This window comes from Colias croceus, chromosome 17 (assembly GCF_905220415.1).
Source record: "Colias croceus chromosome 17, ilColCroc2.1".
Classification (NCBI taxonomy): Eukaryota; Metazoa; Arthropoda; class Insecta; order Lepidoptera; family Pieridae; genus Colias; species Colias croceus.
Window position 1 is genome coordinate 10216613 of NC_059553.1, and position 16720 is coordinate 10233332.

Consider the following 16720-nt stretch of genomic DNA (forward strand, 5'->3'; position numbering starts at 1 on the left):
ATCCTACCCAAATCAACTCATTCAAAACCCAATCTTAATCTCTTAAATATAGAATCCAAACTCGTGTAACTCTAAGGAAGGTAACAACATGCAGTGATGCTAAAAATTCGGGTCTAAGTGACTCAAATAAAGGTCATTTTCAAGTAAAGATGCAGCGTGCGAGTCATCTGGGCAAAGACATGTGTATTCGCAGCACAGATGCTTAGGTGATTTCGAGACATTTTTTTGTATAGCTGTTTATATTATACCGTATTTACAGATAAGAATTTTAAGTTGCATTGTTTGCATGTTAAAAACATCTAATTAACGTGACTGCAAGATATTAACATGGATATAAAATAGAAATTCAGAATTTGGGTGGATTGCTTGTAATATCCGTGGGAGTGCAGATAAATTTGGATTATGTATGATTGTGACGTACGTTCGTATTTTATTGAGTGTAGGAAGGAGGAAGTACTAGAATTGAGTATTCTTTAATTAATTCGTCTTAATTATGCCTATATTTGTTTGATGTTTTAGTATATCCGTGTCTTAAGAAAATTGGAGTGATATGATGATTCTAATGATATTAAAACTGCTCTGCCTGTTCGATGAAATTCCATGTATACGTTTAAAAACATCAATTGTTAGAAAGGACACTTATCGAAGAAAACATAAATCATACTCTACTATATACATGTACTAGAGCGTATTAAAAAAAGCTGACAGCACAACTTTGCTGAGTAAAACGATGTTATTTGGTTTGGCATTAACTACATACTAATATTTTGAACTAGCTGTTCCCCGCGGTTTCACCCGCATTGCTCCGCTCCTGTCTTAGCTTGATGATATGTAGCCTTCCTCGATAAGTGGGCTATCTAACACTGAAAGAATTTTTCAAATCGGACCAGTAGTTCCTGAGATTAGCGATACCTTTATGAATGACATACAAACAGTACGGTGAGAACATAAGTTTTGGAAGCTTTACCGAAAGAGGTATATTGTACAAAAACGTTACTCATATTCGCAAACACGATAATGTAGGTGATGTCACAAATTCTCAATTAAGGAGAAACTTCTGGGCCATGTGGTAGTGTAGGCTGGTAACTGTAAAGCCTATTGGAGGTAATTTGTATGCCGCGGCGTTGCTTGCACCGGAACATCGGAAGTGACGATTTTACTTGGTAATGCTGACTCTATAACATGATGTAGTTAGTGGAATTTGTTTTATCTGGGGGTTCTTGAACTTCTGAAGGCTTCTGATACTGTAAGGATACGTATACGTATTATAATTAAAAAAAACTCGAAGATGGCATTTTAAAGTGATGTGCTGATAATCAGGTTTATTTAGATATTTTATAGAGTTGAATTCGTATTATGGGCATGGAAAGTATTTTATTTGTAAAAAAAAAGCGCAGCGAATTTTCATCACATAGAATTAACACAATATTGTAATACTGTGGAATTAACATTACCAAACTATACCTACTAGTTATTATTCTGTGACTTTACATAACCTTGTTACTCACTCCTTTAATACCTGCCTAGTAAGAGAACGATTACTAGTACGTAGGCGCAGGGGAGGGGGCGGGAGACGGCACGGGAGGGGGAGCCGCCAGACGTCGTCTGCGCATCCCGGCACGTGGCCCGCTTTGATCCGCAGACCTTTATATGTGTAGAACTGCCTATTTATAAGTCTTTCAATGTTAGATACATGCATTTGAGAGCGTGTTTAGGATGAAGCCCGGAGGCATGCAGAAGTGCATATGAAAGTAAAATTGTAGGAATGATCATTTCTGAGCAGATTTTGTTGCTACTTGTCTATATAATAAGTTTAGAAGGCTACGAAGTCATGAAATTGTATAATATACCTTAGCAAGCTTTCAATTGGTGGTGAATATGAAAATGTATATAAAAAGCGACACAGAGAAATATACCTAATGCAGCATTTAATAAAAACACGCAACGAAAATTTAATTGCAAAACAATAATAGTCCACTCTACGCTTTGCTATCTCTATGGCGCAGTCTGTTGGGGGCCGACACAAAATCATTTTATTTGCAAACATACCGTCGCTAAAAGCCGATGCGTCCGAACTCGATGTTGATTAAAAAAAAATAATGTCACTGTGCAAGTTCTAAATTCAAATTCAAAACGGCGCGAATTATTCCGCTTATTGCATTTTTGTTTCCACTTTTAATTTATATTTTTGCAATAACGGAAACGGAAAAAATGTATTATATCTACCCTTTGTATCGTTATTCAAAATGCAAACTGCATTTCACACGGGCCAATTTGTTGTCAATTATATTTGCATAAACAATAACACATGTTGTTTTTATCTCCATCGTCCCCTAATTGTGAAATTAATTTAGAATAACCCATTTAACGATAAAAATCAGTTCGCACAATTAGTGCGAAATTTATTTCATAATTACTACACGCAATATCAATCTTTATTGTAAGGTGCTAAATATGATAGTTGTGTGAAAGTATTGTGTGTCGGAAAATGGTCATATCTTGAGAAATCTTTAGTGACAATGACGTTTTAAACAGTTATGGCGAAAAGCTTTCTAGTGTTGTAGTTAAATTCGATACAAATCTCGTTTTTTTCTTTGATAATTAAATGTTTTCCTAACTAGTGGGAAATATCTTTAGAATTTTTCTTAATCGACTATATAATATTAATTACTTTAATATAATAATACATAGCAATTTAAAAATTATGATACGATATGGACTGTACATTATTTCCCAAATTTTTAAACAAAACAAAGAATTTTTGATTTTTTAAAACATGTTGTACATTTAGAATTAAAATTCCTCACGTCCTCATTGCTAATAAATGGCGAAACACAAAAACGTGACGTTTTCTTTAAACGCCACTAAACGGTGGATTTTATTTAGTCTGCTCAAACGATAGATTTATACGGCGCTAGCCTGACAGCTCTCGGTCGAAACGGACGGACATAATGTGTCGCAAATACAGAAATATATTTCGCGGGTGATTCTCTACAATGTTTGTAATACTAACCGTTTGCGTCGGCTCCACTTGTAAACCGTGATTAAAGCATATAACTTATAAAATGTAGTTTCAGTCACTCAGGAATCACTACGATATAGGTACATATATTTCAATTTTCCAAAAATAACTTGTTTCAGAGCTGATTTGGTACATAAGACTGATGCCCTCTTTATAAAATTAATACCTTATATAGATCAAATACATTCTAGCAAAATGCCTTGGCTCTGAACAACTTCTTTATATGAAAAATTGTTTGGGAATAAATAATATTATGTAGTCATTTTTGAACAACAATAAAGGTATATAATAGTTATTATTTTCGGTGTATACAAGTTGTATATTATATTATAAAAATTGCACACTTAACATTTAATAAAATTAATTCTTACTACAGAATAACCCACCGTTTTATTTAGCCAATGTTACCGTATTTAGCATCACGTGAATTATTATTAGTTTACTGAAATCGAGCGTTCACAGCGGGCTTTATTTCAAAGAAGATCCTTTTTTAACCACACTTTGTTGAGATTTAAATACACGAGTTTAATAATTTAGTACCTACTTCGTCTAGTCATTATTTATCGAAGTGTACAATAAGAACGATGAGAATGCTTTATTCCGGTTCAAGCGGTTTGCATTTAGCAAAATTAGAAGTGTACAAACAAACAAACAACTTTTTTTGTATTGTTATTCAATTGAAGCACGAATCACTCTTTGTTGAACTTATTTTCATATTGTTATTAATTTAACAAAAAAGTAAATTTGTTAGAACTAGACCATAATATTTTAAATGGGAAGGTATCAGATTTCAAATATAAAAATGATTATCAAAATCATCATCATCAGACAGTCAAAAGTTCTGAGGACAAAAACATAGAGTCGAATTGAGAAACTCCTATTTTTAAAATCGGTTGATAATATCATAAAATGTATTATTCCAACTTTCTTAATTTATAAGATCAAGAGTAGGTATTCAACGCCCCTTCTAAAAGATTTTTTTTTTAATTTAGAATTGTTTTTCTCTCTTTCAGGATTTTTTCGCGTGACCAATAAATATCGAAAAGTCATAAAAAACTAAAAACCAATATTAACATTAACTGCTGAATAATTGCCCCTTCACAAAAGGGGTAACATACAGGTGTTAACACCCCTAAGTCAGGGTAATTAATTGATTTCCATGGGAGAAATGTCTACACCTATAGTGTTGAAATGAGTTATTTTAATGTGAAATTTATTTTTAATTTGTATGTATTATTATATTAATTGATATTGCAGGGAAGTAAGGGACTTGATATCGTAGAAATTTAACGGACTACAGTCGGAGTTTTTATGAAAATCACGTTGTAAATTTAATATAAGATGCAATTTGTCATTATTATTATTGTTCTATACTCTATAGAAATTGGAAAATCGGCATAAAGATCGGGAGATATAGGATATTTTAATGTGTACGTCATACGATTTTGTTGCAGGCTTTGAGGTAACATCACTACCTAATTATCTCAATTTGTAGTTTAATTAAATTATTTCAAATATTTAGCTTTAGGTTTTGTATTTAAAAATTCAGACGAGCGTGTTAACTGCATTGCTCTATATTACATACTAGCTTTCCACCCGCGGCATCGCCCGCGCAGTCAAAGAAAAACCCGCATAGTTCACGTTCCCGTGGGAATTCCGGGATAAAACCTATCATATGTCCTTTCTCGGGTATCTAAATATCTCTATACCAAATTTCATGCAAATTGGTTCAGTAGTTAAGACGTGATTGAGTAACAGACAGACAGACAGACAGAGTTACTTTCGCATTTATAATATTAGTATGGATATAAACAGTTGCCAATTCTTTATGTGTTTAAATTAGGTTTTCTTTTGAAGATACAACATATTATTTAAATTTATTAACAACGTCCTTGTAAACATACATCTTATGTTCAAATCAACAAAACGAGAGGCAATGGCTCACCATAGAAAACGTCAAACAATGATAGAAATCGTTGAAGCCAAAATTGGCGCCCACACCGTCCGGTCGTTGACCCCAACTGCATCACTATGGGAAAATTTATTCATATCCATGTAATACTTTATATTAATTGCTTAATATAAAGAGGAAAATATTTTTTGGGCTGAGGATTTTTTTTTGTTCATTTTTAAGTTGGACTATAACTTTATCCTACTAAATATTATAAATGCGAAAGTTTGTGAGGATGGATAGCTGGATGGATGTTCGTTACTCTTTCACGCAAATACTACTGAACAGATTACAATGAAATTTGTTATGTAGGTAGCTGAAGACCCAGAATAATAATAAACCCAGACATAGCTTACTTTTATTCCGGAAATCCCATAGGAACGGTAACTATGCGGGTTTTTCTTTGCCCTATCTAATTATACTAAACAAACAGTGACAACCTCTTGCATATAACTAATGCAAAAGCGAGAGCTTTTGGAAGACCAAAAGATAAAGTATTAAAAGATAAATAAACGTCGATGTTCAAGCTCAAATGCTATAAGCTCAAACTACAAAAAACTTTGAAATTATTCAGAAGAAATAGCAGAAGAACCTACATTTTAAACATTATTTAAATACAAAAAATTCAAGCTTTTGTCCCAAATTAATTTTATTTTCCTTCTTATTAACTAATCTGTGATCTTACTCTAATTAAGGAAAAATAACAAGAAAAATTATACGTTTACTTTTACGACATATTTTAATTAGCTAGCTGAGTGGTAATAAAACGCAATTATATACGATATAGGTGATTAATAATCTATATAACCGTCCAAGGGTCAAAGGGTCGTTGACCCGTGTTATGATGAATATATTTGGCAGCCTTTTTCTTCCCCTTGTCGCGTAAATTGTCGGAAAGGCGTAAAGGCATGTGTTTGGTTATCGATAAAAATAATAAATATGTTTATTGATGATTTCGAAAATATGTGAATGCAATTGTGAGGGGTGTGTGTGTGCAGTTGAATATTTAAATGGGAACGTAAGAAAATTTGGTAATTATACTATTGTAATTGGATTCGTTATATTATTTTCATAAGATTTATTCAAATTTCACATAGCGTCATATTTTATGTTTAGGAAATGAAGGATGACATGTTTGTATCTCCCAAAGAACAAACAATACGCAAGTCGTAACAACTTAATCTTAATTTATCCTTTATATAACTTAACCGAGAAGTGAAAACCCATCGATCAATTAAATACAAAATTTAGCATAACACTTATGTAAATTGGCTTTACCTTGGCTCTATTGTCTATAACATTTTTGCTTAAACCACAGCTTAAACAAATATGCAATTAGATTCTATCGATATCGACATTACCCATCCCTAGCAGGCTGAGCCGAGTCCTTGGCGAAAACTCCAGAATCTTGAACCCTCAATAGCCTGACGAAGCTCTTGGCACTATTTATTTCCCTTTTTATCTATTTGCCAACGTTTTTCACCAGTAGAAGCCTGCCAAATAGTTTTGTAAAGAAACGAGCGAACTATGTAATGTAATATGTATTTGTTATCACGGAAAATAACGTCTTATGGTACAATATTGGTGATTGAATGACTTTCTATTTAAGAAAATGTCGTCTGTATTTTTATTTTATTTGTATATTTTATAGGTAGTGTTCATTTGAAATGTTTTTCTCACATCTTGTAGGCTGCATTAGCTATAAATATTGGCATAATATTTTCATCAACTTAAGCTTAACAAATAATTTAAAATTGATATTTTGTGTCGTACCTATCGTTAAAATCTAGATTGATCAACGAATTCAATTTAAAATTAGGTAGAACTAGGCATAACAAGAAGTCAGGATGTATATGACTAACAGACAGTCTGCAATTACAGCCGTTTCGGAGAACACGTCGCAATCGACGGACAGACAGACAAACAATAAAGCTTTATTCGATTATTACTTTTTCATAGCCCATAAACAAACGCCGGCGCCTTTGTAAAGTGTGCACGTGCTTCTGTGGTTCCGTAGCTTTTTAGATTAGTGTTACATAACAAAAACCATAAAAACACGTCAGAATTTTCCCTTAAATTTTTAACTTGTCAAAATCAAAGAATTATCATTATTCTAATTGTTTGGTTTCAGATCATTTCTAAAATTTCTTAATATGATTATGTTTATAGGATATTTTTTTTACGACGGAGATTACTACTTACTTACTTTATCCTCGATTTTTATTCTCAGATATTGACTCTCGTTTTTTACCCCTTAAACAGTGTAATAAAGTTTCCAAACTCGATTTAAATTTATTCAATTTATTACTGTGCCCTAAAAATAGAAAAAAAAGCTGATCCCGCGCATATGCGTCTTTTCGAATCGGATGCAAAAAAAATCATGCGCAATGTGCGAGTAGCACGCGCCGCCATATGCCGTCACAGATAAAAAATATTTTTTCAAACGTCAACACTGTGTGTTTTTTTTTTTAAATTATCCAACAGGCATAGATATAAAAACTGTAACATAAGCATAATATTAGTGGGCTGATAAGTAAAAAGTTTACACAAAAACTCATTTTGAGGTTAAATAGGTGTTCAGGGCGTAGGGCTGCTACCTATGTGAATTTTGTTATTATTAATATGAAATACTAGCGGTCCGCCCCGGCTTCGCCCGTGGTACATATTAACGTTTTCTCTACATAAGAACCATCCTCGTACTTCAAGGAATATAATAAAAAAAGAATTATCGAAATCGGTTCAGCCGTTCTCGAGTTATGGAATTACAACGAAAAGTGGCATTGATTTTTATATATTAGATTGGGTGACTTTGGACTTTGAAAATGTAGATTTTTATTTATCTTTTATGGTTTTATGGTCGTAAAACGATTGATAGAGCTCTAATGTGAACCAAAAGTAAGATAAAAATATCTAAATAACATGATATTATTAATTAATGATCCGAGTATTGTGTTGGTTGCACTAAGTAGATATTTTTACATTCATTTTCATATAAATATTTTGCATATCATTTTTTATTTAATAAAGGGTAACTACAAAGGTACAAAAGGGTAAAAACAATCTCAACGAGACAAACATATTATTATATTTGTCATTTCTTTTTCGTAAATTAATTATTAATAAATTAAAATAAAAATACAATGCAGACAACCTTGCTAGTGCCACGCTCTGCGCAGAGCATCTGTCGCATACGACTCAGTATTGCGGTACTTATGCATCAATTATTAGGTAATGATCATATATGTAGCATATAAATTATAAAGATATATTTCATTACCTATATTAATAAATTTTATTAAACGTAAATAATAATTAATTATAATATTTCAATTTTGAATAAAAAAAAGCAATATTAAATGATTAGATGATAGATATTAGATACATTGGAGATGAAAATTAGTTACCTATAGCAGGTCAATACTATGATTAATATAAATAAATACTGTATATGAATACAAAGAAGAGCACATCAGTGTAATGTTTCGTAATTAGACATTTGCCAGAAAAATAACAATTAAATTCATAAATAGAGCCTCTCAAAAAACTCAGAAAATTCCCCATTTTTAAGGAAATACATCTCGTACATCCCTTAAACTAATATTAAAAACGCGTTCAATTTCCCTACATTGAGAGCACATGTTGAACATGAACAAAACCGCATGAATCCACAAAACGAGCTTTAATTTCCTTTGTATTTCGCCGACTGGCTACTTAAGTACTTAGAGGAGGTTTTAAACTTCTTATAAACTTATAATGTTATTATGTTTGGTATTAGTCGGTATGGGGATTATAGGAACAATTTTTGAGCTAAAAATGATTTATAAGTTGATTGTTTTAAAAATATAGTAGGTACTTATGCGCGGAAGACTTTGTTCTTCAAACATAATTTTAACTTCCCTTTGAACTTGTTTTTGCTTTAAAAAAATATAATTTTTTTTAGATTGTTGTTCACGTCTTCCAAGTTGCTAAAGTGACATAATTTTACATTCCCTAATTTAATTTTGAACTTGATGATCGATCGATGAATTAAATACATGAAAAAATAAAAAATAAGCGTTATCATCGGGACAACGTTATAAACGTTATAATCTATGTTCAGAATACAAAATTTGTAAAATTTAGCTGCAGTGCGTCAGATTAAATCGATTTAAAGCACTCTTGAATCTATCGGAGGGTTGTCCTCAACAGCTTACATAGAAAATAGATTAAATAGCGTTTTAATCATATTTTTAACGGCAGGTGTGGTCTGATAAAAAGCTACCCCCGTAATTTGAATATAAAGTTTTTATCTCTGGCAACTGCTCGATTTGACGGTGATGCTTTTTTATCTATCCCTTTGTAGAGGATTTTTTTGGTATTTCTATTCCAGGCTGAGGTATCATTCGTCAAAACTGATAATCTATAATAATTTAGAAATACCTCACTGTATTTTTGGAAATAGAGAAATTATAGATAAAAATTAATTGGATGTTTATTTTGAGCTTTCTTGTATTTCGTAACTTGGCCATTTAGATGAACTTCATCGAAGTGTGGTGGCATAAGTTCTAATATTAATAATACGATAGCAGATAACCCTTGAGTTCGTTTCAGGATATTGTTTGGTAAATTTGAGGAAAAACTAATGTGACAGGAAACAGACCTTAATATGAGCCAATTCAGCAATTCTTCCTTCCCTAAATTTTATATGTGCGCAAAGCAGAAGTTGAAAACAGGCGTCATTAGATTATACATCTATATTTACATAGGTACTTATTAATTACTATTATATGTATATTAACGAACGGCAGACTAAATTTTCAATTTTTGAGCTCCTAATTATTGCTTCATAATATAGAAGTTTATTACCCATGCTATTGTTATGGCGAATAGTCGTCAAAAAGAAAGTTACTCCCTAATTTATCGTTAGGTTTAACAGAACTCTTGGAAACAGTGAAATCCCTTATAAGTGTGAATGAGTTGGCACGTCGGTATGCGTTCCTCGAACACTATATTTAGCTTCATTCATAATGACACATTTCATCAATGGAACATTCACGTACGTTTGTATCACAATAGATCTATTATTTGAAGATACTGTTTGTTTTGAAACGGTGTGGACGCCGCTAAGTTCTGTCGTTTGAGTAGATGTTACTAACTGACGTTCTCTTGAAGTAGAAGGGCAGACATTCAAAACTATTCAATAGTATAAAATGTTAGTCGTTTTTATAAGGAATATAGAGATAAGGAAGATATTCGTTCAAAATAACTAACTTTCTTGTTAAATACCTATCATAAGTTTTCTTTACAAACTTAATTATGACGTAGCGTGTTAAAGTAACGTCAGCGACTGTTTATCCGCTGAGGATACATAAAAACAAACATTTATAAATAAAACGCAGTTGCCACACGATCATGAACTAATTATCATAGGTGCGTTCGGAATGAATAAGCAATCGCTAAGTGCGTATTAAAAACAAAAGAAGAGTACTCTCGAGGTAGACAATAAAAGCACACGGCCGGTTATACGTGGTCAGACAACTGCACAATCTTTACAACTCGTATTATGAATAAAAGTCTACCTGCCGTGACGTTCCCACGCCTAAAACACCGAAAAAAAAGTATTACGAAGGCGTAGAACAAAAATCATTTTCACACCTTCGCGGAAAGGTTTTAAAACGCTTTTATTACGAATGTAAAAAAATAATAATGGACGGGGCGCTTTCTTTTGTTTATAGATGGATCTAGTAGTGACATCTAGCGATTGTTGTTAGTACTTTTTGAGTCAGCGCGACCTAGTAGATTGATGGTGAACTACGATGTTCCGTTTGTTCAGTCTTGCAGTAAACATACTTTTTAAAAAGCAAGTGTTTAAGAAGAAATCCGCTAGATGGCATGCTATTAAAAAGCAAGCTTAACCGACTATAAAGGAAGAGGTTTGATAACCGTCTACATTTTTTGTGTTTTTAAATCACAAACAATTTTATAGGTTATTAGCAAAAGTCATATTTCCATAAAACATAATACATATTAATATAAGACTGAAAAAAGAGCTTTTGTTCTAAAATTTAATATTAATTAACGATTCATTCAAGAATTTTAAATAGCAATTAAAAAACGAAAAAGAAAACGCGAACTTCTAAATAATATGTAGGTATGTAGGTAAATAAATTCACAACATTACAAATCACATTAATTTTACGATAAATCTCACTCCTGAGAGGGTATACGTAGTATATATATTATTATTAGTCTGTGCTCCTATCATCAATTAATTATTGTTACGTCCATAAATTAGAGATATGAAATCGCAAACTGTAGGTACGACCGTACGAGTTTTCAGGAGTTTTCCAATAAAATAAACGCCGGCACCCTACTAATAAATCAGTCAAGTTGTAATAAACAGTTGAGCGCCATCTGTTGGCGACGTGCGTTCATTATCTGTGGCAATAAATCTCAAGTGTGACAACAGATGGCGCGCGAACTTTGGTGATATATCTGCAGCGCGGGAAAAGTTGATGGTATATATTTACCTACGAGTGTTTTACTTCTCCTATTTTTGTAATTTACTTTTGTGTGCAGGTGCGTTTGGTTTTTGCTATGTTCCATTAGTCAGAACTATAATAATATTACTCTACTACTAATAAATTTCCGAGGGATAAAAAAGACACAGAATACCGATTCGGTAAGCAAATTTCTAGAAATATTTTATAGTAAATTTTGAAAAAAAATTTACCTACTTATTATTTTTTGACCATTGGATATTTCCTAAATGGGAAGATAGCAACAACATCTTGCTAATTTTCCTTGCGTTTATAGATAGATGTTTTCCTATGTTCAAATATTTCCCTTGTATTTATAGACAGGCGTATAAACTAAGTAAGTACTAATTAAGAATAATATGTACGTAGTAACTATACAGCAATCTGTTTTAATACAAAAGTTATAACTGAAGTTAGAATGATAACCAAAAACATTGGTTCCCCCCATTAATTACAAATAGCTTGCGGTTATGACAACTCGTGAGCACTGAGATAGAAAATTGGCTCCTGTAATTTACTTATTACGCGAATCATTAGTTCGAAGGGAATACTTTCTTAGCTGTGATTTTACTGTTATGTTTACTTTGGTTAAGATTGCTGTTAGAAGATGAGGTTTTCGTTAAGGCAAAGGCAAAAATATGAGTTGATAATTGAAATTCTCGTACCGAAATGGAAATTATAATAGAGAATCAAGATAATCTGTTGGATCTCCAACATTTCAATATTATTCGAAAGTTTTATTTTTAATAAAATTTTCAGAATTATCATAATAATTAAATTACTGTTACAATTATTGTTTGATTTATGGAATCACAAAAATCTAGTAAAAACTAAAGTGGGCAATAAAGTAAAGGCATGAAAGGCAAAAGATGAATAATTTATTGCCCATTTATTTTTATTTGAAATAAAAACTTCTACGGACTATGGATTAGCAACTCATCATTATCCTAAAAATTATGATTTCGCGCCGACTCCATAAAAATGAAATGAATTTGCCTGAAACTCAGTTACTTAATTGTAAAACTTCAGAATCAGCAAAAGAATGCACGTTTCAAGAAACTTAAAAGAATTAAAATTTCCCGTTTTATTGGGGATCCGCGGAAGTGATCTTATTTAATTGTTATAGCCGAAAAGTTAATTACGACATTGCAATGTTGAGAGGGTGGAATGAAACATTTACGTTTAACTAATTAAGTAATAATTATTACTTACAAGGAACTTACTTTACTAAATAAAGGCGAGCATCAAATAAGTACAATACTTTTGTTTATGTGTATTTTTTTAGTTAAGTTAATAGTTTTACAAAATGTTATTGCAAGTAATAAAGTCAAAGTCTAAACTATCTATAGCCAGGATTAATAAAAATAGGGTTTGCAGTTTTAGCACAAAACTTTCTCATTCATCCTACTATAGCCTATAATATAAAGTTAACTCTATCTTATCTATACTAATATTATAAAGCTGAAGAGTTTGTTTGTTTGAACGCGCTAATCTCGGGAACTACTGATCCAATTTGAATAATTCTTTCGGTGTTAGATAGCCCATTTATCCAGGAAGGCTATAAGGCTATATCTCATCATGCTAAGACCAACGTTATCGAAGTAATGCGGGTGAAACCACGGGGCACAGCTAGTTAAAAATAAAATTATAGATGTCATGAAATTTGTACATAGTAGGTGCAGTATCTCCTAATATTAATAAGGGTTAGATATAGAAGTAAATACATACTTCATAAACTACAGTCTATTTAGAATATATACATACGAAAATGATGTACAGTTCCGGAGTAAAGGTAAAACAGTGGGTCATAACTCATGTACCAACAGACTACAGTTGTCTTTGTGAAGGGTTGTTTCGAATTGTTTATTGGGACCACACATGCTTGAAACTGGGAAAATACGCTCTCTGTCCTCTTCATAATATTTTTTAAGATTTTTAATGTTAAAAAATAATACTGAGCATTTTTACTGATAAGAGAAATCGAAAAGAAAGTGAATAAAATGTAAATCGTAATTTTCCTTTCAAACTGTACTTTTGAAGAGTGTTGGAGTCTGCGATTCAAAAAATAAATCGTATGTAAGTTTCCTTGTATGTTACAAACGCGTGCATTATAAAAAAAATTCTTTCCAAGCGGACAAAACTCTGGAAGGCATATATGAAAGGTTGTATATGATAGGTTGTATTTCATATAAGACAAGCGATAAATCTCGATATTAAGCCGTTATTAAATAACATAGCCGCAGTTAACGAAAAAGGAAATATATTGTTTCAAATGTAAGGGTCAGGGGTAGGCCGTAGGATCCCTATGATTTATTTGCAGTGGAAATAAAACCTTCCCTTAACACAGAGTATGTTATTAAATACACAAAAATAATACTAATTAGAAGCTAAAAGGAAACATATTTGTATTAGCAGTGCGGTTTGCTTATTGGAATCTGATTAGGTTTAATCATAATTTTTCATCTTCTGAATCGTGTGCTGGCCTCTGATGCCACAATTGATATTTTTGCTGGCGGTGCAAGTTCTGTCCTGCACCTCTTTAGCAGGTGCTTGCATGCATTTAGCCGTTCATAGTGTGTTCGTTTTGATTTTAATTTTTGTTAACGTATTATAATTTATAACTATTTATATAATATAATCATTCAATGTATGCTTTGGTATTTTAACTGTTAGTACAATTAATGTTTCAATAAATGAATAAATAAATAAATAAATAAATAATACATTTGTTTTATATTGATTAAAAATATTAAAAACACAGACTTACCTTGTACTCGAAGACCATACAATATATCGGTTAATTTTATAGCATAGTTTTATCGTGTACCTATATTACGTCGCAGCCAATTCGTAAAATCAGTTTTTTCATTAATTGCTGTATTGTTCTTTAAATCAATTGGCTGCGATTAATACATATTACATAGAAATAACATACTACTTTTTGAACACTTTCAGTGCATCTAACTGAAGTATTATGCTTCTTCCACATTTTTCTTGATGGCATTTGTCAGCAAGTATTGAATATCCATGTTTTACGACAAATTAAATATTCTTTACAATTAATATGCTCGATCAGTTCACCACACAGTAAAATCATACATTGAAGATTATGTACCAGAATCGGAATCAACGTGTATTCAACTAACGCATTTCCAGCAGCAGACAGATCCTGAATTCTAATTTGTGGCATATATTCATACGTTGAGAGGTCAGAGAAAATGACGAGTCATCTATCTATAATGCAGGTTTGTATACTGCATTATTCGAAAACAAAAACTGTTTCTAGAATTTAGCAGAATACAAAACAAGTAAGTATGATTCTATGTTCTTGAGCTATTCAAATTCTTCCAGTATAATTTTATAAATCAGGTCTAAAACTTACCCGTTCGCAAGTGGCTGGCGCGTGCAGCTGTCTCGCCTGTCCCCTGCCTAGCGCCTCCCGTTTCCTCTGAGCACTGAACAACCGTAGCTCCTTGCGTTCCTCGTCTGATAATGAATGGCAGTATCGAACCTGGAATTTTAGAAGATGTATAAGCTTGAGAAGTACTTGAACAAATCTATAGTAATATTATAAAGCTGAAGAGTTTGTTTGTTTGTTTGAACGCGCTAATCTCGGGAACTACTGATTCGATTTGAAAAATTCTTTCAATGTTAGATAGCCCATTTATCGAGGAAGACTATAAGCTATATATTATCACGCTGAGACCAATAGGAGCGGAGCAATGCGGGTGAAACCGCGGGGAACAGCTAGTCTTTAATATGTGGTTGTAGAACTGAGGGGTGATTCAATTTAATTAGGTACGTCAGAAAATGGTTACAAATGTCTCGTTCTAGCAGGAAACTGAAGGCAAAACTATTTGTCCGGTAAGAAAATCGATCAGTAAAGTAGACGAGTATGTAGGGCAAAAGCTCTATTATTTCCTAATTAATTGGTCAAATGTAGTGACTTTACAGTTATTCTATTTCTTACATCAAATAGAAATTAAAGGCAGGAAGCTATTTCGCAGGAAACAGTACGAGTAAAACATGAACATGATCAATAAATTACAAATGTAGAAATAATCAAACAGTACGTCATTAGGTAAGGTAAAAACTTCATAAATTGTAAATACTATCTACTAAATGTATTACACCGCTCAGCATTAAATTACATAAAGTTTACAAGGTTTTTATTCCCAGCTTATCTTACATCATGTTAAATGTACTTAGCTACCAAGGTTTCATACAAATGTGCACAGGAAAAATTCTTTCAAATCTAAAACCTAAAGAATGGTTGACGGTTTATCTTTATGTTTATAGCTACTATACAATGAATTATGACGTGTAATTGATCAGTTAAGATACTTTTAGAGTGAGTGGAAATGATTGGCATATTTCCATTGCTTTAGCATTTACAGCTTTTGGACAGATGATACTCTTTTATTTACCCTTCCCAGTCCTATCCTTTATTCCCTCCATCATCCCTTCACCATCATCTCCTTATCCCTTTTACACATAAGTTAGTAATTTACTGTTTACACTTTTAAAGGCTTACGCTTTTGCCACTGAAAATATCATAGGTAGTGCTTTTCGATTACCATCAGTCGACCTACCTCTTTTGCCATTTTTACATAATAAATACCATTCACCAGTTTATTTACAGTACTCACTTCATTGTCCTGTGGGGGTAACTGCTGCAGCAGTTGTTTGAGCCGGTACCTCTCCCCCACGCTGTTGACGTACGGGACCTTATCTTCTGGAAGCGCTGAGAAGTATAGGTGCACCTGGAAGTTTGGATTGACAACTTTATTACATATCACAGGCGTTTCAATTTTACGAGTTTGATTCAATTGAAATGTTCAGTATCGTTCATTTATTAAAATAAAGAATTAATTGTTATTATTTGTATTGTTAAATGACACGTTACTATTTTACAGGAGGATAAAAATTAACTTTATTACGTATATTTCTTAACAAACATTAAATAGCAGCCAAATATAAAGTTAAAGATGAAGAAGAGTCTTATAAGAATTATAGCTCATACGACATACGAATACGAATTAATTAAAACTAAAAAGCATCCTATACTTGATGGTGCAAAACACCATCTTTCTTTTACATTCTTTTCCAATTAAGTCATTATCATTAAACATAGGAAAGCAAAATTCACAACAGCCACGTCAGATCATTAAAATCCTAATAATACATTCCTCACAATATAGCAACATCTTAAACAAAAATGGCGTCTAT

At 32.2% G+C, this 16720-nt stretch overlaps 1 protein-coding gene across 4 annotated transcripts in view; it reads right to left on the reverse strand.

The window, feature by feature from the left end:
- Positions 1–16720, reverse strand: part of LOC123699060 (protein prickle-like) — a 122498-nt gene that overhangs the window by 47085 nt on the left and 58693 nt on the right. For all 4 annotated transcript variants that reach the window (XM_045645923.1, XM_045645922.1, XM_045645924.1 and 1 more), the window contains exons 4-5: positions 16141–16254; positions 14874–15002 (exon numbers count right to left, since the gene is read on the reverse strand). In XM_045645923.1, the coding sequence (XP_045501879.1) occupies positions 14874–15002; positions 16141–16254 (243 nt within the window). The remainder of the gene's footprint in view (positions 1–14873; positions 15003–16140; positions 16255–16720) is intronic.